Source organism: Lonchura striata, chromosome 11 (assembly GCF_050655825.1).
Source record: "Lonchura striata isolate lonStrDom1 chromosome 11, ASM5065582v1, whole genome shotgun sequence".
Lineage (NCBI taxonomy): Eukaryota > Metazoa > Chordata > Aves > Passeriformes > Estrildidae > Lonchura > Lonchura striata.
Window position 1 is genome coordinate 24,541,614 of NC_140713.1, and position 23,128 is coordinate 24,564,741.

Below are 23,128 nucleotides of genomic sequence, written 5' to 3' on the forward strand. Positions count from 1 at the left end.
TTTCCCCGCTCCCCGCTCCGGGACGCGTTCCACGCGCGGGCCCCGACGGGGACGTCGGCGCGCGGGGGGCGTGGCCTGGGCGTGGCCTGCGCGCAGCCGCCAATGGCCGCGCGCGGCGGCGGCGGGCGGGCGCGGCGCGGGCGGCGCGCAGGCGCGGTGCGGGCGCAGGCGCGCGGCGGGCGGGGGCGATGTCGCGCCGGGCCCTGAGGCGGCTGCGGGGCGAGCAGCGCGGCCAGGAGGGGCCGGGGCTGGGCGAGCTCGGCCTCCGCCCCGGCCCGGAGCGCGCCCGGGAGGGGGGGCCGCCGCCAGCCCCCGGGAAGGGGCCCCGCGGGCCGCCCCGCGCCGGCGTCAGCAACCGCTTCGAGCTGGTGAGGAGGAGCGAAGCCGCGGGGTGCAGCGGCTGGGGGCGGGTGCTGGGGCTGGCGGGGACTCGGGGGACGTTTCTGGGGGGTCAGCTGTGGGGCAGTGACCGAGCCGGGTGGGCAGTCGGGACATTGCTGAGCGACAGTGACCTGGGAGCAGAGGCTGACGGGCTTTGGGGGTACTGGAAGGAACAGGGGGGCAGTGACTGAGGGGGTGGCAGAGGTGACAGTGTGTATGGCAGTGACTTGGGGTCAGTGATTGGGGTCAGTGATGGGTTTGGGTGGGGGGCAGCAGCTGGGGCTGGACCGGGAGGAAATGGGAGAGAGGCCTGGGTTTGGATGGTGTCAGAGCTGGACTGGTGAGAATGTTTTTAGGAACATCCCTGCCACCTTCCCAGCACTGCCGGATCCCAGTGCTGGATGTCAGACGGGCCTTGCTGGGTCCTTGGGGTGACAGAGCCCGGTCCTGCTTCCCAGACACCTCCTCCAGCCCCATCCAGTCCCTGTCCTTCCCCGGCGCCTGGCTGTGTGAGCGTGGGCAAGGCCACGTCTGGAAGCTCTTCCAAGGGAAGAGTGGAGTCCATGGTGTGAGGGGACACATCATGGGAGTCCTGTGCTCCCCTCTGTGGGCAGCCTCTGGGTGACACGCTTGACACGAGGGGTGTCCAGACCTCCATCTGTGTGCAGGAGGAGTGGTGGATCAGATCCGTGGGCAGTTCCATCCCTGTGTTTGCAGATCCCAGCTGAGGAGTCAGAGGACGAGCCGGCAGCCGGAGAGGAGCGACCGGAGCCCCGGCTCAGCGAGCAGGACACGGCGGGAGGGAGCCAGGAGGGGAGCAGGCACGGGAGCAAGGAAGGGGCTGGGAGCCCTCCGGAGACGGACGGTGATGGACAGAGAGAGGGGCAGGAGGCCGAGCAGCCACACAGAACGGTAATGCTGCCAGGGATCCCGGCAGGGACACTCACTCCTGCCCGGGAATTCACTCCTGTCTGGGCAGGACGAGCACTTTGCTGCTGGGGCTGGGTTTATATGCAGGATCCAGAGGGATTTGCCGGCTGCAGAGGGGAGGCACCCGGGGAAGGCGTTGTGCTGTGCCCACGTGAGCGCTGGGGTCGGGCCAGGGAGGAGTGGTCTCACAGAGGGGATGTGAGGACTTCAAGCAGTGTCAGCTGAACACTGAACCTCTTCTTCCCCATAGTACTTTGTTGTCATTGGATGTCAAGATTCCTCCTGTGGTCTGTATCAGCCCAGAAGTGTCTCCTTGCAGGATTTTCTAAGGAAAGGGGTATTTAATTAACAATTTCCCATTGCAAGGCATGCCCAGATCTCACCAGAGAAGAATGCTGGGGGAGCAAAGGGGGTTGGGCCCTGGTCTCACTTGTTTGCTATGTATTTGGGGTTTGTGTCCCTGGTTTGGGTGGCAGAGGAGCAAAGTCCACTGTGCATTCCAGCTGTGCCAGTGACCTCTCCCAGCCCAGGGGCTGTGAGTGCTCTGGACAGTGTGTCCCTGTGTGAGCAGTGGCTCCAGGGGTCCTGACCTGGTGAGGTGGCTGTGCCAGCACTGCCAGACACACCTGTGGCTGCTCCCAGAGCTCCAAGTAGGATGTGGGAGCCCTGGCAGGCAGCTGCTGCTCCTGGGTAGAGCCAGGACAAGGCTTGGAGCAACCTGGTCTAGTGGAAGATGTCCCTGCTTAGACAGAGGATAGGAACTGGATAAACTTCGAGGTCACTTCCACCCCAAACCATCCCATGATGCTGTGATCCCTTGCTGAGTTACCTGCTAGAGCCTGGAAATGTGCTTCCCATCTGTGCAGTCCGGGTAAGAGCAGCTGTGCCAGCAGGGTAGGGAATGCCCCCAGCATCCTGAGCTGAAGCAGCTGCATCTCTGGGGAGAGCCACTCTGGCACTTGGACCTTTGTCAGGTGTTGGGACTGGAAGAGGCTGAAGCATTTCCTCCACACCTGGCACAGCTGAACTTGTTTCTCTCTCGATTTTGTAGCCTCAGACACTGATGTGAAAGTTAGCTGAGGTTTTGCCCTTTTTGAATCTTTGGTGCTTTCCTCCATTTTCTCCATGTGTCTTGATTTCCACCCACTAACAAACACTGAAGGGTGAATTTTGGTTTCGTTTAAGGACCCTCAGCATGCTGATTTCCTGTGGGAAATGCTCTTCTTCCCATGGAGCTGGCACCCCTGGGAATGCTGACAGCTCTTCCCTTTGTCTTTGCAGCTGGCAACGAGTAACAAGCCACGGAAGAAAAAAAAGAAAAGGAAAACCAAGAAAAATTCAGCAGGAGAGACTGTGGTACGTCTGTGTGTGTTCTGAGTCAGGGTCCAGTGGTTCCTCCAGTGCTGCTGGCAAAGTGGGAATTCTGAGGTGACTGTAGGAGAGATTCAAGGCAAAAAAAAAAAAGCAGTTTCAAAATTTAAAGTTAAAGAAGCCTCTTTAGGATCGTGGAATCCTGGAATGGGTTAGATTGGAGGGGACCTTAAAGCTCATCTCATTCTATCCCCTGCCATGGGTAGGGAGGCCTTCCATCACACCAGGTTGCTCCAAGCCCTGTTCAACCTGTCCTGTCACTCTATCCCTGTCCAAAGTCCCCCTCCAGCCCTCTTGGAACACCTTCAGGCACTAAGGGGCTCTAAGGTGTCTCCAGAGCAGAGGAGCTCCAGCCCTTGGAGCACCTCCCTGGCCTTCTCTGGACTCATTCCAGCAGCTCCACATCCTTCCAGTGCTGCGGATCCCAGAGCTGGAAGTAGCAGATGGATTAAAGTCATTTATCTCCTTAATTCAAGAGGAGTGAGGTTCAGCTGGTTTGCTGGTGATGTTTGAGTCTGAACTGTCCACAGAATTACAGGTTCCTTAAGGTTGGAAAAGACCTCCCAGATCATGGAGTCCAACCTCCCTGTTCACTCCAGGGAGATTCTTTGGTCCACATCCTGAGCCACTGGATTCTGGAATGAATAGCTAAGCCATGACAGCAGGGCCACCTCCTCTCTGGGAATACCACTCAGGAGTGAGTTTCTGAGATGGAGAGCCCCTTTGGAGAGCCTGTTTCCTTGCCCAATCCAAGAATATTGAGCAGCAGGGAGACATGTGCCAGCTGAAGGCTGGGGGGACACCCAGACCCAGGCAGTTGGGTTTGCCAGTGAGGGATAATACAGCCTCTGTTCCAGCACTTCCATGCAGAGCACATTGTCCCTCCCTTTCCTCTGTACACTCCACACACAGGGGCTAAATTTAGCTTGAAAAGGCAGCCTGGCAGTGCTGCTTGGGTGTCCTGAATGGAATTCTGTGTTCCACCCATGGACATCATGAGGAGGATGTGAAACAGGCACGTAAGAAATGTGTCACTTGTTGTTTGTTGGGGAAAATGGAGGGAAACCAGGGTTAAAGTGTTATATAACTGTTAGATGTGAGCAGCTGGATGCATTCCTGGGGTGGTTGGAAAATGGGGAACGGGAGATTTGGATTAAAGTCATGTGAGTGTTTGAGACCTTGTCATGAGGCTCACAGCAGTAACTTGGTGTTTCCGTGGAAAGTAGAGGGTGAAGGTTGGTTATTTCAATATTTAAAATGTCTTTGGACAAGGGCCTGGAGTGTCAGGACAAGGGGAAATGTCTTCCCACTATCAGGGGGCAGGGTTAGATGGGATATTGGGAGGAAATTCTTCCCTGTGAGGAGAGTGGTGATGCCCAGAGGAGCTGTGGCTGCCCCTGGATCCCTGGCAGTGCCCAAGGTCAGGTTGGCCAGGGCCTGGAGCACCCTGGGATTTGTCCATTGTTGCTGTGGGAAGGTGTCCCTGGCCATGGGACATGGAACATGATGAGCTTTAAGGTCTTTTCCAACCTAAAGCATTCTGAGACTCTCTGAAGAGCCACAGCCCCTCACTGAGGGATCAGGATGAGCTGGAGGCAGCTGGGTGTGATCTGTGCTGGGTGACCTGCAGGCTGCTGTGACTCAGCCTGTCATCAATGCCTTGGCTTTGCCTTTCTTAAGGAAGACAACGAGCTGGAGGACATCGAGAGCCTTTTGGAGAGGATCGAGGAGCCCGGGCTGGCCCCGCAGAGCCAGGGCGGGATCAGCGCCGACAGCCGGCCTCTGCTCTACGTGGAGCACAGGTACTGCTGGCTCCTCCTGCCTCTGGCTTGGTGTGAAGGACATCTGCTCCCTGAGGAACGGAGCTGGGACCTTCCCAGTGTGATCTGGCCAGGAGCTCCCCACCTTGATGGAAAGGGGTGGGATGGTTGTGTACATCCCTGATCCTGTCTGCTCCTCTGGGAGCTGTGTTTGCTTCTGATGGGGATTCTCTGCTGCCAGGCCTGCTTGCAGTGGTGGCAGGAGCAGATTAGTCTCCAGAGGGACTTCCAGCCTCAGATCCTCTGTAGAGGTGCCAGCAGCCCTGGTGTGTAAAGTTTGTGATGGGATTCACTGTGCTCCTGAGCCTGGCTTGTCCTGGGAGCATCCCAGCTAAGGCTCCAGCTGCCCTGGAGAGGGCAGCAGCAGTTTTCCCCAGCTCTGGAGCAGGCCAGGAAGAAATGATGGAGCAGCCTTTCCCTTCCAGTTCCAGCAGTTCCAGTCTCTTTTCTCCATGCTGTGTCTGATCAGTGGGGAGTGTGTGACAGTTTGGGGGTTTTCCAGAGGCACTTTGGGTTGCTGGGTGTTGATGGAGAGACTTGAGTGTAGCACTGTTTAACTGATGGAGCTTTTCTTTCTTCTTTCCACCTTCTCAGAAACTTGAACCCAGAGAATGAGTTGAAGAGATACTTTGGGGCTCGTGCTGTGCTCGGGGACCAGAGGTTAGTCCAGAATTTGGTATTATACCCTTTCCAAATATGAGGAGGTGTGTCTGTCCTGCCCTTGGCAGGGCTTATAGAGTTCCCAGTGCCTCACCTGGGCAGGTAATCCCAGGCTCAGGGTGTGTTACTCATTTAGTAGTTGCTTATTGGGACAGAGGAGTATTTTCTGCAATATGTACAAGGTGGGGAAAGACTTCTCCAAGCTTTTACTGGCATTTGCTTTTTCTTTTGCTCCTTTCCCCTCTCATTTATTTCCAAGCTACCCTTCAAAGTCTTTTCACCAATGTTCACAGAGTGCAGGCACATAAGTTTTTGTTTGTTTCTCCACATTTGTCCCTTGTTGCCATTCCAGAGCCTCTGGACAGAATGTGAACCCTGAATACTTTCAGCATTTCATGCCCCTTGCATCCAGGGGCCCAGGGAGCCTCTTCCTCCCCTGGGTGTGATGTCTCTGCATTTATCCACTGCACTGTGCTCACTGTCATCCACAAAACCCCCACTTCCATGGGTTGGTTGGAAAACCAAGAATGGTCCGAGCTTGGAGCAGCACAGGTGGAAGGAGAGAGAGAGTCTGTGGAAGAGCATCTGGTGCTTGAGGAAGGAACTGCAGTCCCTTGGGATTGTCCTGTGCAGGGCCAGGAGTTGGACTTAATAATCCATGTGGGTCTTTTCCAACCCAGGATAGTCTGTGATCCCTGACTCTCTCCTGAATTGCTCCTGAACCAATAAATTGTGCATTTTTGAGTACAGCTTAAAGTAATCCAGTGGACATTTGAAGGCCCTGCTGGAAAGAGAGATGAGTCAGGGGGATGTGGGTCTCTCTTGATTGGACCTGGGAAGCTGTTTGAAGCACAGAGGCAGCTGAGAGTTTGGCAGGGATAAAAACAGGGAGGGAAGCTCTGGAAGTGGAGATGCTGGAGGCGCTGGCTGGCCTAGATGGTGCATATGAGGCAGAGCCTGAGCACAGGTGTGTTGTGTCTTGAAGGCAAACAGAGCTCTGGGCACAGCTCTGTGTAGCTGTCCGTGGGGAAGAAAATGGATCTCCTTTTTCCCTTTAAGATGGTTCCATCCCTCCTGCTCCTGTCAGTGCAGAGAAGTTGTGACCCGTGTGTTCCCCTCCGCAGGCCGAGGCAGCGGCAGCGGCAGTACGTCCGCAGCATGTGGCTGACAGCCCCCAAGAACACCTGGCCACGCTACAGCAAGACAGGTGAGGCTTTTGGGGCTGCCCCCTGCCCTCGTAGCCCTTGGCCCATGTGACATGGATGCTGCTGAGGGCATGGAATCTAAGAGGGAACTGCTCCTCAGCTGGTGGAAATACCCCTCCTGCCTCAACAGAGAGCTCTGTGGAGTGGTACCTTACGATTTGGATTCGTTTCCCCCTCTTTTGTAGGTAGCAGGGCATGGGTGCTTCCCATCTTAGCAGCAGAATTGCTGGATAATGAGAAGTATCCCTGAGGAGAACAAGGGGCCTGGGTGTTTTGGGTGGGTTTGGGACTTGGACTCACGAGAGAGGGAAAAGAGTGAAATTCTCTGTGAGTTTCCAAAAACGTGTGTCTCTGGACCCAGCGATGCTGTGAGAGAGCAGAGGAGGTTCTTTGGGGGTACCCAGGTCTCCCCTGCACCCTGCAGGTATCACCATGCAGCTGCTGGACACCCGGAGGGGGGTACAGCACTTCACCTTCGAGCACCACCGTGAGTACCAGCAGGTCCAGTTCAAGTTCCTGGACGCTGTGGAGTCCATGGACCCCAACAACATTGTGGTACGTTGGGTTGGTCGTGCTGTTCCCTCCTGTGTTCCTGCAGCCCCTTTCCCTGGGAGGTTGGGCTGATGCATTCCAATGGAATAATTTGGGTTGGAAAAGCTTCTAAGCCAACTGTTCCCCCAGCACTGCCAAGGCCACCCTAACCCTTGTCCCCAAGTGCCACATCTACACAGCTATTAAATCCCTCCAAGACTGGAGAATTCACCCCTGCTCTGGGCAGACTGGGGCTAGGGCTGGACAACACTTCTGGGGAGAAGGAATTGCTCTGAATATTCAACCTGAACCTCCTCTGCCACAGCTTGAAGCTGTTTCCTCTTGTCCTGTCCCCATTCCCTGAGAGCAGAACCTGCCCTCCCAGCTCCCCTTTGCCGTCAGGGGGTTGTGCAGAGCCAAGAGGTTCCCCCTGAGCCTCCTTTTCTCCATGCTGAGCCCCCCCAGCTCCCTCCACTGTTTCTGCTGCTCCAGACCCTTTTCCAGCTCTGTTGCCCTTCCCTGGACATGCTCCAGCCCCTTGATGTTTATGTTGGGGTGAGGGGCCCAGAACTGCCCCCAGGGTTGGAAGTGCCCCAGCAGTGCCAGCACAGGGGATGAGCACTGCCCTGGTGCTGTGGGCACACCGTTACTGACACAGGCCAGGTGCCCACCTGGGATTGTGTCCATCCACTGTCTCCTGCACCCCCAGGTCCATTCCCAGCCACTTTTCCCCCAGCCTGTTTCATTCAGGGGGTTGGTGTGACTCACAAGCAGGACCCAGCATGTCACCGTGTTGACCTTCATCCCACTGGCCTCATCCCCTTGATCCATCCTGTCCAGATCCCTCTGCAGAGCTTTGGATTATTTATTTCCAGTTGTGTTTGGGCTTTTAGGACCTGTTTGGACAGTAGATCCCCGTGTCCCTCTGTGTGGGGGGAGGCAGTGCCGAGTGCTGAGCTGTGCTGTCACCTTGTTAATCAGTGACCTCCTTGGTACAGAGGAGGGCTGGTGGCTGAGCCTTGGTGGCTCTGCCAAGCACGTGCCAGGTCACCTTCTGAGAGAGGAGCCCACAGGAACAGTCCGTTTGGCTGGAAGGGTGGGAACAAAGCCCCCTTGTCTCAGCTCTTAGCTGGGAAAGGAGGAATATTGTCTAAACCCATCGTGAACTGGCAATCCAAACTCACAGCTGTTCTATTTATAAACCCCTGCAAGGATGAAAAATGTGTCTTTTCTTGGTATTTCAGCAGAACAGGCTTTTGTGTTGGGAGCCCTTCATGCGTGTCCGAGCTCATTAAGCTGTATGGTAACATTTATAGTTAGGAGTGATAGGCAACAGCAAAATTGCTCTGCACCCAATTAAACCATAACTGAGGGATGTTTCTCTGAAAGGTCTGGCCACATGAGCTGGGATACATGCCCTGGAGATGTTCTTTAAAGAGCCCATTGTCTGCAGAATAAAGTTTACTTCCTTCTGCTTTCCCACCCTCTGCTCAGGGCCGTGTGGCTCTCTCCAGCTCAGCAGTTCTGCCTGGATTGAGGAATTTGGATTAAATGAGCCAAGGTAATTCCTGTGCAGCAGTGAGTGTCCCAAGGACAGCTCAAGCTCGATCCCCCACACAGGACAGGCTTTCCATGATGTTTTAATCTGGATGCTCTGACCCTCTTAGGGTGTCTGGCTAAATTTGAGGACATTTGTGCAGCTTGAAGTCTTCCCTTTTTCTATCAAGGGTAAGATCTAACAGATGGATTTGGCAATTCCAGACAGTTTGTCCATGGTCACCACAGTCCTGGCATGGCTGGAGCCCAGCTCTGCCCTGTTGCTGTGGTTTCACCACATAAACCATTACTTTTGGGGAGCCTCTTGTTCAGTGAGAGTTTTTTTCTGCACTTGCTGGTAGGTTCAAAGGTTACCCTTGGTGAACTTTTCTTGGCTTTTTTCCATCACAGTGCTCCATGTCCCCCCAAAAAACAGACTGGAAAAGAGCTTAAGAGTTTTACCCCTTAAGGAGGAGGTTAAGCATCAGGCAAGTGGCTCCAGGCTGGGCTGGGCCAGCCTGGAACATCCAGTCTTTGTGCTGTTGGTGGCCCCATGGGTCCCCACCCTGCAGATGGAAACTTTTGGAGTTTTGGAAGCTTTATTTTTCAGTTTTAGGAGAAAAAAAAATCCCCAAACTGTGAGAAGATTTGAAGCTTCAGTATTTTTTACTGAACTGAGGTTTTAAGTATTTGACAAAAGCCTGTTTATAATATAATTAGTTAATTGAGAAACTTTTTAGATTAAACTTCTCTTCTGAAGCCTGGAAGTAAATGTTTATTATTATTATCCATTACTATTGCTGATTCCTGGATTTGTAATAGATGTGTCCAAATATCCTCTCAGTATCCAGAGAATGCAAAACCTGACCAAATGCTCAAAACTGTTGAGGGATAGATAATAAAAAAACAAACCTTTAACAGTGCCTGCATCTCATTCTCTGCTTTCCATGGAAATGGAGGAGCTGGGAGAGATCTAGAGGAGGACAGTGAAGATGAGCAAAGGCCTCTGCTGGAAAAGCTGGGAGGGAACTGCCCAGGGGAGGCTGCCACTGAGGACTCCCATCCTACATGGAGACAGAGCTCCTTGTGCCCTTCCAGCTTGGGGATGGATCTGGCAGGGTGGGATGAAGGGAGCTCTTGGCATTGTGTGTCGCAGCTGGCTGCTGGGTGGTACCAGTGACCAAATTCCTGAGCCACTGGTAATGACAGGGTCTTTGCAATGCCCCTGTGCAGCTGCTGCTCCAGATGAACCCCTACCACGTGGACTCCCTCCTGCAGCTCAGCGAGGTGTGCCGCATGCAGGAGGACCAGGAGATGGCCCGGGATCTCATAGGTAAGCGTGAGGTGAGGAGCAGATGTGTTGGTGTGAAATCCTTCCCTGGCAGGGGCAGTGGAGGGCAGGAGCTTGGCTTTTCTTGGACCAACCCCAATCCCAGAATGGTTCCTTTTCCCACCCAGAGCGTGATCTAAGGTGGAAGCGCTCACTGCCCTGGTAGCTGTTGCCACCACATTGTGTGAAGTAACTCTGTGCCTCGCTGGGCTGGGAATGAGCTGCTTTCCTCTCTTTCGGGCTGAAGCAAGGGCAGGGCAGTGCTGTGCTGGGGTGGTGTCCCTGCCCTGGGCCTGGCACTGACCTTGCTGTCCCCAGAGCGGGCACTGTACAGCCTGGAGTGCGCCTTCCACCCCGTGTTCAGCCTCACCAGCGGGACCTGCAGGCTGGACTACCGGCGCCCAGAGAACAGGTGAGCAGGGCTGGGCAGCAGGGAGGCTCAGCTGGGGCTCCTTTGGCCACAGCCACCAGATTCACCACTGCTGCTCATCCAGGGAGACCCCCGAGTGTCCCTTTCTGGTGGGGGCTCCTGGGATGGTGCTGGAGCACAGGCAGCTCTTGCACAGAAGCTTCAGCACAAGGCATCCCTTTTCCCGAGGGATACCTTCCTGCAGCAGGAACTGTCCCTCCCTGTCATATCCTTCTCATGCCATTAGTAACCCTTAGCCCAAAATGGTCACAAAAATCCTTGCTGTGTGTTTCCAGCACTCACACTCCTCCCAGCCTGGATCTTTATGTAACTCCAGCTCTGCAGCTGCTGGGAAAGGTGACTTTATTCTGGGAATTTTCCAGTCAGCTGACCCAAGCCATCTCTCCCAAACTGCTGTACCTGGAGGGTGCTCACATTTCAGGCCCTCTGCCTGACACGCTTTGTGCCATCAGTGACCTGTACCACCAGTTCAGGTGTTGGGCCCCCCCACTCTGTGTCACTGTCCCCACACCCCTGGGAAAGGCAGGGTGTGGACTTGGGGGAATTTACTTGTCTTGGTCCTGGTCTCCAGAGCAGGTCGTGAGTTTTCTGTTCCTGTTCTTGCAAAAAAGATAACAAAAACAAGTGATGGGAACATGGCGGGGGGTCTGTGGCACCCCACGCCACACCACGATGTGATGCTTGGGGTTGTGGAGCTCTTTATGAGTGTGTCCCCTTTTTTGAGTGACACAAAATACTCCTTTCCACATCTGGCCTCTAAGTCCTGCTGCTGTTCCATGCAGGGCTTTCTTCCTGGCTCTCTTCAAGCACCTGATGTTCCTGGAGAAGAGAGGCTGTCCCCGCACAGCCCTGGAGTTCTGCAAGCTCATCCTGAGGTAGGTGCCTCCACCGAGGGTGGAGTGTCTGGGTTTGGGGCGGGATGGTCACCCCAGACAGGTTCTGCTGCTCCTGGGTTTTTATGGGCTCATTCCCACCCTTTAGAGCTGCACGGGTCCGTGCTGGGGATCTCCTGGTGCCCTTGGAGAGGTGATGGGTGAGGAGGGGCCCTGGGTGGCCTGTGACTGCCAAACTGTGGCCTGAGCTTGGAGGCTCAGCAGAGCAAAGTGTGGCAGTGGCTTCAACCCACTCAGTTTGTGGCCACTGATCCTCCCTGGTGGCAGAGGACTGTCCCCTCTGCAGGGACACAGAGCACCTCTCTGTCATCCCGCTGGCCATGCGGGATGTGTTCCTGTTTTCTCCACTTGCTGAGTCACTGGATGTCACTGGGAGAGGCTGTTTGACTCAGAAATCAGGGCAGCTCTCTCAGCTGTTGTGACACTGAGTTTGTTCTCTTTCCCCCTGCTCCCAAGCCTTGATCCTGAGAATGACCCGCTCTGTGTGCTGCTGCTGATCGACTTCCTGTCCCTCCGGGCCAGGGAATACACCTTCCTGACCCGCCTCTTCCAGGAGTGGGAGGTGAGTGCCCAGCAGGTGAGGGTGCCTGGGGTGCTGCCCACCAGGTGAGGCTCTCACAGCCCAGCTGCCATTCTAGCAGCATTGGAATGATCCATAAAGGCTGGGCTGTTGGTTCCTGTAATCTTTGGGTCCTGCAAGTAGTTGTAAGAACTCAGAATTGCTCACTCAGCTGCGAGCACACCGAGCCAGTGGCTGGGAGCTCACTTAACCCCAGCAGGCAGAGCCCCGACCCCGCACAGCCCAGCTCTGCTGCACAGCGTCATTTCTCGGTAACTCTCTCTCCCTGATCCTGCAGAGTCACCGGAATCTGTCCCAGCTGCCCAATTTTGCCTTCTCGGTGCCACTGGCCTATTTCTTCCTGAGCCAGCAGGAAGAGCGCCCGGAGCTGGAGCGGAGCCAGGCCCGGGAGCGAGCGGCCCGGCTCATCCAGCTCGCGCTCATCATGTTCCCAAGCGGTGAGTCTGTCCCCTGGTGAGTCTGTCCCCCTGGTGAGGCCATCCCCGGTGAGGCCATCCTTGGTGAGGCCATCCTTGGTGAGGCCATCCTCCAGGGCTTTGTCGCTGTCCTCTGGGAGAGCGGGGACTGCATTCCCGGCAGGCAGAACTGGATTCCTGGCAGGCAGCAATTTGCCAAGGGCCTTTGAGGAGGCAGCCCTGAGTCAGAGCAGAAGCAGTCAGGCAGTGCCTGTGCCCAGTGTGGTGGGGGGAGTACAGTTGTGGGCTCCTCACCCCAGCACAGACACTGAGGGGCTGGAGCATGTCTGGGAAAGGGAACGGAGCTGCGGAAGGGGCTGGAGCATCAGGAGCAGCTGAGACAGCTGGGGGGGCTCAGCCTGGGTAAAAGGAGGTTCAGGGGGTCCTTCTGGTTCTCCACAACTCCCTGACAGGAGGGTGCAGCTGTGAAGGGTCAGGCTCTGCTCCCAGGGAACAGGAAGAGGACAAGAGGAAACAGCCTCAAAGTTTGATATTTGGAACAGTTCCTTCCCCAGAAGTGTTGTCCAGCCCTGGCACATCTGCCCAGGGCAGTGGTGGAGTCCCCAACCCTGGAGGGACTTAAAAGCCATGTGGACATGGCACCTGAGGACATGGGTTAGGGGTGGCCTTGGCAGTGCTGAGGGAATGGTTGGGATCAATGACCTTAGAGGCTTTTCCAGCCTGTCAGTTCTGTGGTTCCATGATTCTGTCCTCCCCAGAGCAGGTGATGCTCCTCCACCAGCAATGGTCAGGGGTGAGCAGGCTGGGGCAGGGTGAGAGCTGGAATACTGGAGCAGGGAGATGTCTCACTTCCTTAGGGCTGCCCAGAGCAAGGACAAGGCAGTCTCCTTGGCTCTCCCTCCAAGGCACAGCTCTGTTTTGGATGTGCTCCCCCCATGGGTGCCCATCACTCTCCCTTTCATCCTGTGGGTGCTGCTGTCCATGAAAGGAGCACACAGCCCTGAGGCCCAGGGGAGGGTGTGTGCAGCAGGAAGAACCAGCTCTCCAGCAGAGATTCAGTTTGTGGGGGCTGGAAGCATCTTTTAGGCTGCTTGTTGGGGTGACTGAAATAACGCTCAGGGCACAGGGACCAGCAGTGTCCTCCTCCCCTCCTTGTGTCCTCGTTGGTGCCCCAGAGGGTCCTGGTGACCCCACCCCACAGTGCCCCTTACCAACAGGTCCAGACAAGTTCTCTGCTTTGTCTCGCAGTTCTGATGCCACTGCTGGATCACTGCAGTGTGCAGCCTGATGCCAGGGTGGCCTCCCACCCCTTCTTTGGGCTGAATGCCCAGATCAGGTAAGGCCTGGGGATGTTCTCAGCAAAGGGAAGGGATCGATTTTGCTGGTGGCGGGGATCTTGCATGCTCAGACAGCTAATGGAGGAGCTTGTTTGGGTTCCCTGAGCAGGCTCATTTGATAATGCCTCATTTGATAATCCTTTTGATAATGGATTTCCATAATGCCTCTGGATCGGGCTGACAGACCCACCTCACCTCAAGGTGGACGGGTCAGAAGTTCACCCCAGAGGCTGCTGGTGTGTGCAGGGAGGGAGAGCGACGCGCGTGTCCTCGAAGGGCAGGCTGTCTCCAACCAGTCTGCGTTCCCTTGACACGTGGTCTTCCTCAGCGTGCAAAGGCTCTCCCCGAGGCCAGGGCAGTGTTCCCTCATTTCATGGCTTTGCTTAGCCTAAAACTAGATGGAGGCAGAAGTTCTTGTGGAGGTGGATGGCCATATCCAGGCAGGAGCATGCGAGTCCTCTTGTGTTCCCACGCCAAAGGCCAGCGCAGAGCTGAGCCCTCACTGTCCCGTGAGGAGGAGGAGGAGGAGGAGGAGGAGGGTGCCGTGAGTAACAGCCATCTCCCATAGCCAGTCACCCGCCCTGAACCAGCTGACGTCCCTGTACGTGGGCAGGACACACGCCCTGTGGAAGGACCCGGCTGTCATGGCCTGGCTGGAGCCCCACGTCCACGAGGTTCTGCACATGGTGGACGCCCAGGACACGCTGGTGCAGGAGGCCGAGCACAAGTGAGCACAGAGGATGGAGGGCAGGGTTCCTGTGCCAGGGACAGAGTGGGACAGAGGGTCTGTCCTGGGCAGCAGCAGTTCCTGTGCCAGGGACAGGGCTGGCATAGCTGCTGCTCTGATGCAAAGGTCACAGCACAGGGCCAGGAAGGCAGTGATTCTTCCATGCTTTTCACAGACAGGAATGTAGAGCTGCACCTGCACTGCATATCCTGCACTGCCCCTGGAAACATCCTGGAGAGGGTGGAGGGGTGGCCTGGAAGGGCAGGGATGGCCAGGACAGGTGACAGCTTAGAAACACTTCCCAGTGCTGAGAAACAGGAGAGAGCCATCAGGTGTCCTAAACCAAGGTCAATCTACTCATTCCTGAGCTCTCTGCTCTTTCTCCGGAGCTCAGCAGCTCCCACCCCTTTGGCTCACTCTAAGCCAGCTCCATCCAAGATAGCCTTGTCCCCCAGAGCCAGGGAAGCTGCTGACACTGCACCTGGAGCAGCAGAAATGGGAATGTGCCTGCTCAGGGCTCACTGCTCTGTCCCCTCCCCGCCTCAGGAGGAAGATCCGGTACCAGAGCGCTCCCAGGAACATCTACCGGCACATCATCCTCTCGGAGATGAAGGAGGCCACGGCAGCCCTGCCTCTGGTGAGGGGCCTGATGGGACACAGGAGCTGTGCCTGCATGTGTTGTGGTGGCACTTGTGTCCCCCTGCTCTGACGTGGCTTCTGTGGGCGCCCATGTTAGCTACTGCTGGATACACAGCCTTCATCCCTTCTTTTCTCCTTCATTCCTTCCTTTCTCTTTCATCCCTCCTTTCTGCTCTCCCTGCAGGAGGTGACCTCCCAGCCAGTGATGGACTTCGACCCCCTCCCTCCCCTGGATTCCATTGTTTCCTACACCCGACCGGAAAGGTACCAGCTCCGCCGGCAGCGCCTGTGCTGGCACCGCCGGCCGTGTTCCCGGCGTGCCCCCAGCCCCAGGCCACGCTGCACACGGGCACTCGGTGCTGGCATCCTCCTCCGTGGCAGAGGAAGAGCTGTTGGTGCTCCAGGCAGGCAGAGCTACAGGCTGGACTGGTCCTGCTGCTTCCCATGATGATCACCACTGGCCATTCCCAGCCACAGGGCAAAAGCCAGGGAAAACCCAGGCCACGGCTGACTGGGAGGATTTGGTGTAAATGGAAATTTAAATCCAGCCAGTCCTGGTGTTGGGGTGATGCCACGTGTGTGTTCCACATCAATCCGCTCAGGTAGAGCTGGTAGGATCATGGAATCCTGGAATGGTTTGGGTTCAAAAGATCTTAAAGCTCATCTCATTCTACTTCCTGCTATGAGCAGGGACACTTTCCAGTAGACCAGGCTGCTCTTCCAACCCTTCCAACCTGGCCTTGGTTGTGCTCTTAATGGCTGGTTTGCTCAGAGTTGCCTGAATTCATTGGAACTCCCCAGTTCCCTCCTTCAGGGCTGGTTCCAGCAGCACATGGTTCTCCCAGCACCGCCACATCCCAGTGAGGAGTCACAAACTGAGCTGTACCTTCACCATGGTGCCCCTTGTGTCTTCCAGGACAAGCCATCCCTCCAACGAAAGCACTTTATCCCTCTTCTTCCGCTCTCTGTTGCCAAATTTTAACTTGCAGGTGAGTGCACGCTGGGATTTGGGTGCACCATTCCCCCATGGTGTTCCTGCTCCAGGAGCTGCTGCTGGCGCCAGCCTGGTGCTGATTTGGCAGCGGTGCTGTCCCTGCCAGCGCCACCACGGTGCCGCTCTCTCGTAGGGGGACATGCGGCACGACGGGGACGACGAGGCCAGGGCAGCGCAGGACCTCAACCAGGGGGTGAACAGGCTGATGGCGGCCATGCGGGACATGCTGGCCAACATCCAGTTCCAGGAGCCCCCCCGCGATGACAATCCCGAGGGCGACGGCGACTGGGATTGAGCCCGGGGTGTCTCTCCCCAAACCCTCTGGCATCACCCCCGATTTGTGCCGCACTCCAATAAAGTCACGCAAACGGACTCACTGTGGGAACGGGCTCTTCTGAGGAGGGGGCTGCATCTGTGGCACGGTCTCCATCCAGGGAGGGGGGCTGCAGCCACAGCCGTGGGCTTTGCCCAGGGCCCCTCTCTCAACAGGGGACAAGGGCTGGCTGAGCATGTCCGAGCTAATCAACAGCAGCTGTCCCTTGTCCCCCTGACAGCTTAGTCCCCTTCTGGCCTCCTCTGCACACAATTTCCATCCTATTCCCCTCCCTGTTCTCCTGCCTCTTGTCCTTAATTCCCAGAGGGGTTTTGTTGCCCTCGTCTTCAGTTCCTTTGTATTTCCCGTAGCCTGGAGCTTTCTTCCCTCCACAAAATACTCTGCACCCTCACTACACTGAACCTTCCAAAGGTCTGAGAGTCCCCTGTGCCACTAGAATTATGCACAGAGCAGCTTTTTCAGCCTTGTAATTATGTTTTGAGAAGAAATCTTTCCCCTCTTCTTTGTTTGTCTATCCTTTATTCTCTCACCTTCTAGAGTAAGGATCGAGGTAAGCCACACTCAAACCTCGACTCATCCTTGTTCCCGTAAAGCTTTTTTCCCTTTTTTTGCTGAGTAATGGTGAATACACAGAATAAATCCCTGTTTCTGCTGTATTGCCTCCCTGGGGGCTGTAGCTGAGCTGAGTGTGCAGACCCCGAGTCTCAAGCTAGCCTGCCTTGGCTCCATTCCCCACTGCTATATCCAAATCCCATGGGATCCCGTCGCCGGAATTTGGCCCTGGGGCAGCCTGGGACCCCGTGCCCGGTGTGTGCAGCAGAGCCACGTTCACCCATGCCAGAGGGAAGGGCTTCCCAGCGGAAGTGGGTAACCGTGGGATCAGCCTGCTCGAGGAGCTGTGAATGGCTCTTTGGCAGCCGCGAGGCTCCGGGCATCAACACGGACCTAAGGCACATGATGGTCAGATGGGTCCTGTCCCCACGGCCTGCCTGGGATCCCTGCGGCGCCGGGCTCTGCAGCATCCCATTTATTTAACGGTGCCTGTGACGATCCCTATCGCGTCCCATGCCTGCCCTATTGTACAACATCTTCCCTGGGGCTGTGGGAATGGGACCCCTCCCAGCCCCAGTGCGTGGGACAGCTTGGATCGTGCAGAGGGTCCTGCGGGGGTCCCCAAGGTGTGTGGATAGCTCAGGGAGCGGGTGGATGATCCCCACAGCAGATGGGACCCCCCGAGACACGAGTCTCAGGGGGCACGCTGACCCTCCTAGGACACAGAGGCCTGCAGGGCACAGGGGACCCCTCAAGATCTGCAGGCCCCCAGACTTCAGGGGTCCCCCCCAGCAGACCCAGGACCTCAGGACACGTGAGGACCCTAAGGTGCACAGTCCCACAGGGCACAGAGGACCCCTGTGGCAGCACCCCCAAGGTGCACGGAGCACCCCAGGGCATTTGAGACCCCTGGGCACGTGGTGATCCCAAGCAATCGGGTTCTCCAGGGTCATCCTGGGCGCGTCCCAGCCCCGGTCACGGCAGCGGCCCCCCTCACTGCCGGGGTGCCTCCCTCATGCAGGTGCCCACCCTCCTCGGAGGAGGAGCTGCGGGAGCCGCTTTAAAGTGGGGCAGAGAAAGGGCCCTTTCTTCCCCAGCACCCTGGGCCGGCGGGCGTGGGACGCCGGGCAGCGCTGGCACAGAGAGCGGCCACCACACCGGAGGGTCCCGGCGGGCACACAACACCCCCAGCACATCCCACGCCTCCCGTCCCCAATTTCTCGGCATCCCCTCGGCCTCGCCGCCGGGCGCTCGGGAGAACTGGCGGGGCACGACGGGGGCTCGGGGGCTGTGCAGGTGCCACGGAGGGCCCCGGGGCTGAGGAGGTGGTTATGTCAACGCTGGCCCCCCTGCGTCTGCTGCGCGAGCCCTCGAACGCCAGCGAGGGCAACCAGAGCAACGCCACGGTTGGGGCCACTGGTGGCTGGTGCCAGGGGCTGGACATTCCCAACGAGCTGTTCCTGGCACTGGGGCTGATGAGCCTGGTGGAGAACCTGCTGGTTGTGGCTGCCATCCTGAAGAACAGGAACCTGCACTCGCCCACCTACTACTTCATCTGCTGCCTGGCGGTGTCGGACATGCTGGTGAGCATCAGCAACCTGGCGGAGATGCTCTTCATGCTGCTGCTGGAGCACGGGGTGCTGGTGATGCGCCCCGGCATCGTCCGCCACATGGACAGCGTCATCGACACGCTCATCTGCAGCTCCGTCGTCTCGTCCCTCTCCTTCCTGGGGGTCATCGCCGTCGACCGCTACATCACCATCTTCTATGCCCTGCGCTACCACAGCATCATGACGCTGCAGCGGGCCGTGGTCACCATGGCCAGCGTCTGGCTGGCCAGCACCGTCTCCAGCACCGTCTTGATCACCTACTACCACAGCAACACCGTCCTCCTCTGCCTCATCGGCTTCTTCCTCTTCATGCTGGTCCTCATGCTGGTGCTCTACATCCACATGTTCGCCCTGGCCCGCCACCACCTCCACAGCATCTCCAGCCATCAGAAGCCAACCACCGCCCACCGTGCAGGCAGCCTGAAGGGTGCTGTCACCCTCACCATTCTCCTGGGCGTCTTCTTTATCTGCTGGGGGCCCTTCTTCTTCCACCTCATCCTCATCGTCACCTGTCCCACCAACCCCTTCTGCACCTGCTTCTTCAGCTACTTCAACCTCTTCCTGGTCCTCATCATCTGTAACTCGGTGATTGACCCCCTCATCTACGCCTTCCGGAGCCAGGAGCTCCGGCGGACGCTGCGGGAGGTGGTGACGTGCTCCTGGTAGGGGGACACGGTACCGGCACGGCCACCCCCGCCCTGGAATGGACAGATGGATGGACTGACGGATGGACAGGACGAGCCGCGGGGTGCCCATCCGGGCGAGGGACTCGCTGTTCCCAATAAAGGCTCTTTGCAGTGACGCTGTGGCTGGCATCGGGCAGCCCGGGGGAGCCCCAGGGGGAGAGTCCCTCCCGGTCCCGCCGGTCCGTCAAGGGTCACTTGCTCCCGGAGGGAACCGGGAAAGACCGGCCGGGCGGCGGGAGGCTGGACCCTTCGCGGGGGGTGGTCCCGGCCGCCCCCGGACAAAGGGCCCATCACCGTCGCCTTTGTTCTCGGGCCGCGCCCGCCGCCGCCCACCTCATCACCGGCACCGGCACTGCAGCCGCTCCCGCGGGGGCGACCGGCGACCGGGACCCCCAGGATGTCCCTCCCGTACCCTGTCCCTACCCCTCCCCGTTCCGGGACGCGGTTGGGAGGGGTGTCCCCCGTGTGTGCCCTTGCCCCGCCGCCGCCGCCGCCGCCGCCGCCCCGGGATGCTCCCGCCGCCGCCGGGTGGTCCCAGGGTCCCCGCGGGGGTCCCGGGGTGTCCCCGCTCCCCGGGGGCGCCCCCCCGGCCGTGCCCCCCGCGGGTGCCGGGGTCCCCGCTCCGCCGCGGCGGGGCGTGGCCGCGGGCGGGGCCGGGCGGGGCGTGGCGGGCGGTGCCGGTGCCGCAGGGCCGTTGCGGCGGTGCGGCGGCGGCCGCGGATTGGCTGCGGGCGGCGGTGACGTCAGCGGCCGGCCCGGTGCGGCGGCGGGAGCCTATAAAGGATGCGGCGGCGGCCGCGCCGCCCCCCGCGCTCCCGGTGCCGCTCCGCTCCGGTGCCGCTCCGCTCCCGGCCCCAGCCCGCTCCCGTCCCGCTCCGCTCCGGCCCGGCCGCACCATGAGGGAGATCGTCCACATCCAGGCGGGGCAATGCGGCAACCAGATCGGCGCCAAGGTAACGGCGGCACCGCCCCGCCCCGCCCGCCGCGGCGGAGCCGGGCGGCGGACAAAGACGGACCCGCTCCCCTCCCCCGCCGCCGCCGCACCGGGAGGACAAAGCGCCCCGCCCCCAGCGCGCCCCCCGCCTTTGTCCGTCAGCACCGCGGACAGCGCCCGCGCCGCGCCCCGCCCGCCGCCCGGGGTCCCGGTGCCCCCCGCTCCGCTGAGCCCCGCTCGCGGCTTGCGGGTGCCCCCGCCCCGCTCGGGATTTTGGGTGTTTGGGGGATCCCCCTGCCCCCGCTCCGCTGAGCCCTGTCCCGAGGTTTGAGGAGTCCGGGTAGCCCCCGCCCCGCTCGGGATTTTGGGTGTTCGGGGGATCCCGGTGCCCGCCGCCCCGCTGAGACCTGCCCAGCGGTCTGGGGAGTCCCGGTGCCCCCCGCCTCTCCCTGCCTGGGGATTTCAGTGTTTGGGGTACCCCAGTGTCGCTCGCCCCACCCAGCTCTGCCTGGGGATGGGAGGATCCTGGCGCCCCGTGCCTCTGCCTGGGGATGTTCCGGTGCCTCCCGCCCCGCTGAGCTCCCCGTCCTCCCCAGTTCTGGGAGGTGATCAGCGACGAACACGGCATCGACCCCAGCGGCAACTACGTGGGGGACTCGGACCTGCAGCTTGAACGCATCAGCGTCTACTACAATGAGGCCTCTTGTAAGCGACCCCCCCCCTCGGAACCTCCCCCGGCAGGGTAGCCTGGCACCCCCACCCTGGCCTGGGCGGTGGGGCCCCAGTCTGACCCCCCAGTGCAGGAGGAGCTGGGCGTGCCGGGTGGGGAGGGGGTCAGATAGGCACACCCACCCCATGGCGGGGGGGGACAGGCATGTGCACCCACCCCGTGGGACCATTTAGTTTGGGGCAGGGGGAGATCGTGTACACCCAGTTCCATGGGACCCTGCCATGTGGGAGGGGTCACACACAACACCTGCACCCCGGGAGGGCAGGCGTGTGCACCCCCCCAGACCCTGTCGTGTGAGGGGGCAGGGGGCACGTGTGCCTCCAAGGTCATGGCACCCTGTCGTTTGGGTGGGGGGCATGACACATGCACCCACCCCCTGGGACACTGGTGGGGGGGGGACATCACACGTGCACCCAGTCCCATGGGACCCTGTGGTTTGTGGAGAGAGGGACACCTGCACTCCCCCTGTAGGATCCTGTGGTGTGGGAGGGACAAAACACCAACACCCACCCAGCCCACGGGGCCCGGGGGAAATGGGGGGCAGACATCTGCACCCACCCCATGTGACCCCCATTGTTTGGGGGGCACGAGACATGCACCCACACCAGGAGCCCCTGGGATTTGGGGCGGGGGGACACGAGCTGTGCACCCAGCCCCGTAGGACCCTGGGGGTGCTCTGGGGGCGGGCTGGGGGGGCGGCAGCAGGTCCCCTCCCGTCATGGGGTCTCTCTCAGCTCACAAGTACGTGCCTCGCGCCATCCTGGTGGACCTGGAGCCGGGGACGATGGACAGCGTGCGCTCGGGCGCCTTCGGCCACCTCTTCCGCCCTGACAACTTCATCTTCGGTAGGTGCCCGGGCAGGGCGGGGTGCAGCGTCCCCCGGTGTTCCCCCCGGCCCCAGCATCCTCGGACCCGCTCGGCCAGTCGCCGTCCCCAGGGCGCTCGGCGGGCGCACCCCTCCCGCGCCGCGGGGCCCGGCACCGCCGGCTCGCCGCCAAACCTCTGCGGTTCCTGCTTCCCACCCCGCCCCGGCGTCAGATGTGCCGGTGCTGCCGGCGGCGGCGGCTGGTCCCAGCCCTGATCCTCTCCCCGGCGCCCTCGGGAGGTGGGCGTGGGGGGCCGGCGGCCATCGGAGCCTTTTCTTTTCCCAGGGCAGAGCGGTGCCGGGAACAACTGGGCAAAGGGGCACTACACAGAGGGGGCCGAGCTGGTGGACTCGGTGCTGGATGTGGTGCGGAAGGAGTGTGAGAACTGCGACTGCCTGCAGGGCTTCCAGCTGACCCACTCGCTGGGCGGGGGCACCGGCTCGGGCATGGGCACGCTGCTGATCAGCAAGGTGCGGGAGGAGTACCCCGACCGCATCATGAACACCTTCAGCGTGGTGCCGTCCCCCAAGGTGTCGGACACGGTGGTGGAGCCCTACAACGCCACGCTGTCCATCCACCAGCTGGTGGAGAACACGGACGAGACCTACTGCATCGACAACGAGGCGCTCTACGACATCTGCTTCCGCACCCTCAAGCTGGCCACCCCCACCTACGGCGACCTCAACCACCTCGTCTCGGCCACCATGAGCGGCGTCACCACCTCCCTGCGCTTCCCCGGCCAGCTCAACGCCGACCTGCGCAAGCTGGCCGTCAACATGGTGCCCTTCCCGCGGCTGCACTTCTTCATGCCCGGCTTCGCCCCGCTGACGGCACGCGGCAGCCAGCAGTACCGCGCCCTCACCGTGCCCGAGCTCACCCAGCAGATGTTTGATGCCAAGAACATGATGGCCGCCTGCGACCCCCGCCACGGCCGCTACCTCACCGTGGCCACCGTCTTCCGTGGCCGCATGTCCATGAAGGAGGTGGATGAACAGATGTTGGCCATCCAGAGCAAGAACAGCTCCTACTTTGTGGAGTGGATCCCCAACAATGTCAAGGTGGCCGTGTGTGACATCCCGCCACGGGGGCTGAAGATGTCCTCCACCTTCATCGGGAACAGCACGGCCATCCAGGAGCTCTTCAAGCGCATCTCGGAGCAGTTCACGGCCATGTTCCGCCGCAAGGCTTTCCTGCACTGGTACACGGGCGAGGGCATGGACGAGATGGAGTTCACCGAGGCCGAGAGCAACATGAACGACCTGGTGTCCGAGTACCAGCAGTACCAGGACGCCACGGCCGAGGAGGAGGGCGAGATGTACGAGGACGACGAGGAGGAGTCGGAGGCGCAGGGCGCCAAGTGACGCCCGCCGCCGCCCCCAACACCGCCCGCAGCCCCCCGGCTTCGCGCTGCTGCAGCCCCAGGTGCTGCTCCCCCGCCATCCCCTCAGTGTCTCCTGACTCCAGCCCCACCTGAGCCGGCTCGGCCCCTCGCCTCCCTTCCTACCTCCCCCCTTTTCGTTTTTTACTGGTTTGTGTCTTATTATTTTTTTTGAATACTTAATAAATTTATTGCTGTCCAGGTACTACCTGTCTCTGCCTGCTGGGTAGGGGGGATAGGGGACGCTCACACGGTTCT

General features: G+C 59.5%; 3 protein-coding genes across 3 annotated transcripts; all 3 read left to right on the plus strand.

The window, feature by feature from the left end:
- Window positions 1-165: 165 nt before the first annotated feature.
- TCF25 (TCF25 ribosome quality control complex subunit) lies at window positions 166-16,152 on the plus strand. Its single transcript, XM_021526954.2, has 18 exons — window positions 166-368; window positions 1,099-1,293; window positions 2,593-2,667; window positions 4,363-4,484; window positions 5,097-5,162; window positions 6,287-6,369; window positions 6,792-6,922; window positions 9,668-9,767; window positions 10,083-10,176; window positions 10,977-11,069; window positions 11,544-11,649; window positions 11,945-12,104; window positions 13,332-13,419; window positions 13,989-14,147; window positions 14,694-14,784; window positions 14,971-15,050; window positions 15,703-15,775; window positions 15,914-16,152. Exons 1-18 carry the CDS (start codon window positions 189-191, stop codon window positions 16,073-16,075), a joined length of 2,058 nt encoding a protein of 685 aa, XP_021382629.1. The 5' UTR covers window positions 166-188; the 3' UTR covers window positions 16,076-16,152.
- Window positions 16,153-17,941: 1,789 nt separating this feature from the next.
- On the plus strand, window positions 17,942-19,070 carry MC1R (melanocortin 1 receptor). Its single transcript, XM_085590009.1, has one exon. It carries the CDS (start codon window positions 17,998-18,000, stop codon window positions 18,940-18,942), a length of 945 nt encoding a protein of 314 aa, XP_085446135.1. The 5' UTR covers window positions 17,942-17,997; the 3' UTR covers window positions 18,943-19,070.
- Window positions 19,071-19,768: 698 nt separating this feature from the next.
- Window positions 19,769-23,075, plus strand: TUBB3 (tubulin beta 3 class III). The gene is made up of 4 exons (XM_031505877.3): window positions 19,769-19,915; window positions 20,493-20,601; window positions 21,361-21,471; window positions 21,778-23,075. Exons 1-4 carry the CDS (start codon window positions 19,859-19,861, stop codon window positions 22,851-22,853), a joined length of 1,353 nt encoding a protein of 450 aa, XP_031361737.3. The 5' UTR covers window positions 19,769-19,858; the 3' UTR covers window positions 22,854-23,075.
- Window positions 23,076-23,128: the final 53 nt, after the last annotated feature.

Bases quoted from the DNA above. Each gene is read 5' to 3' on its own strand.
- TCF25 (XM_021526954.2), top strand. From the start codon at position 189: ATGTCGCGCCGGGCCCTGAGGCGGCTGCGGGGCGAGCAGCGCGGCCAG. The intron at 11,650-11,944 runs GTGAGTGCCCAG...CTGATCCTGCAG, and splicing joins GCCTCTTCCAGGAGTGGGAG to AGTCACCGGAATCTGTCCCA. The intron at 14,785-14,970 runs GTGAGGGGCCTG...CTCTCCCTGCAG, and splicing joins CCACGGCAGCCCTGCCTCTG to GAGGTGACCTCCCAGCCAGT.
- MC1R (XM_085590009.1), top strand. From the start codon at position 17,998: ATGTCAACGCTGGCCCCCCTGCGTCTGCTGCGCGAGCCCTCGAACGCC.
- TUBB3 (XM_031505877.3), top strand. From the start codon at position 19,859: ATGAGGGAGATCGTCCACATCCAGGCGGGGCAATGCGGCAACCAGATC. The intron at 20,602-21,360 runs GTAAGCGACCCC...GGTCTCTCTCAG, and splicing joins CTACTACAATGAGGCCTCTT to CTCACAAGTACGTGCCTCGC. The intron at 21,472-21,777 runs GTAGGTGCCCGG...TTCTTTTCCCAG, and splicing joins CCCTGACAACTTCATCTTCG to GGCAGAGCGGTGCCGGGAAC.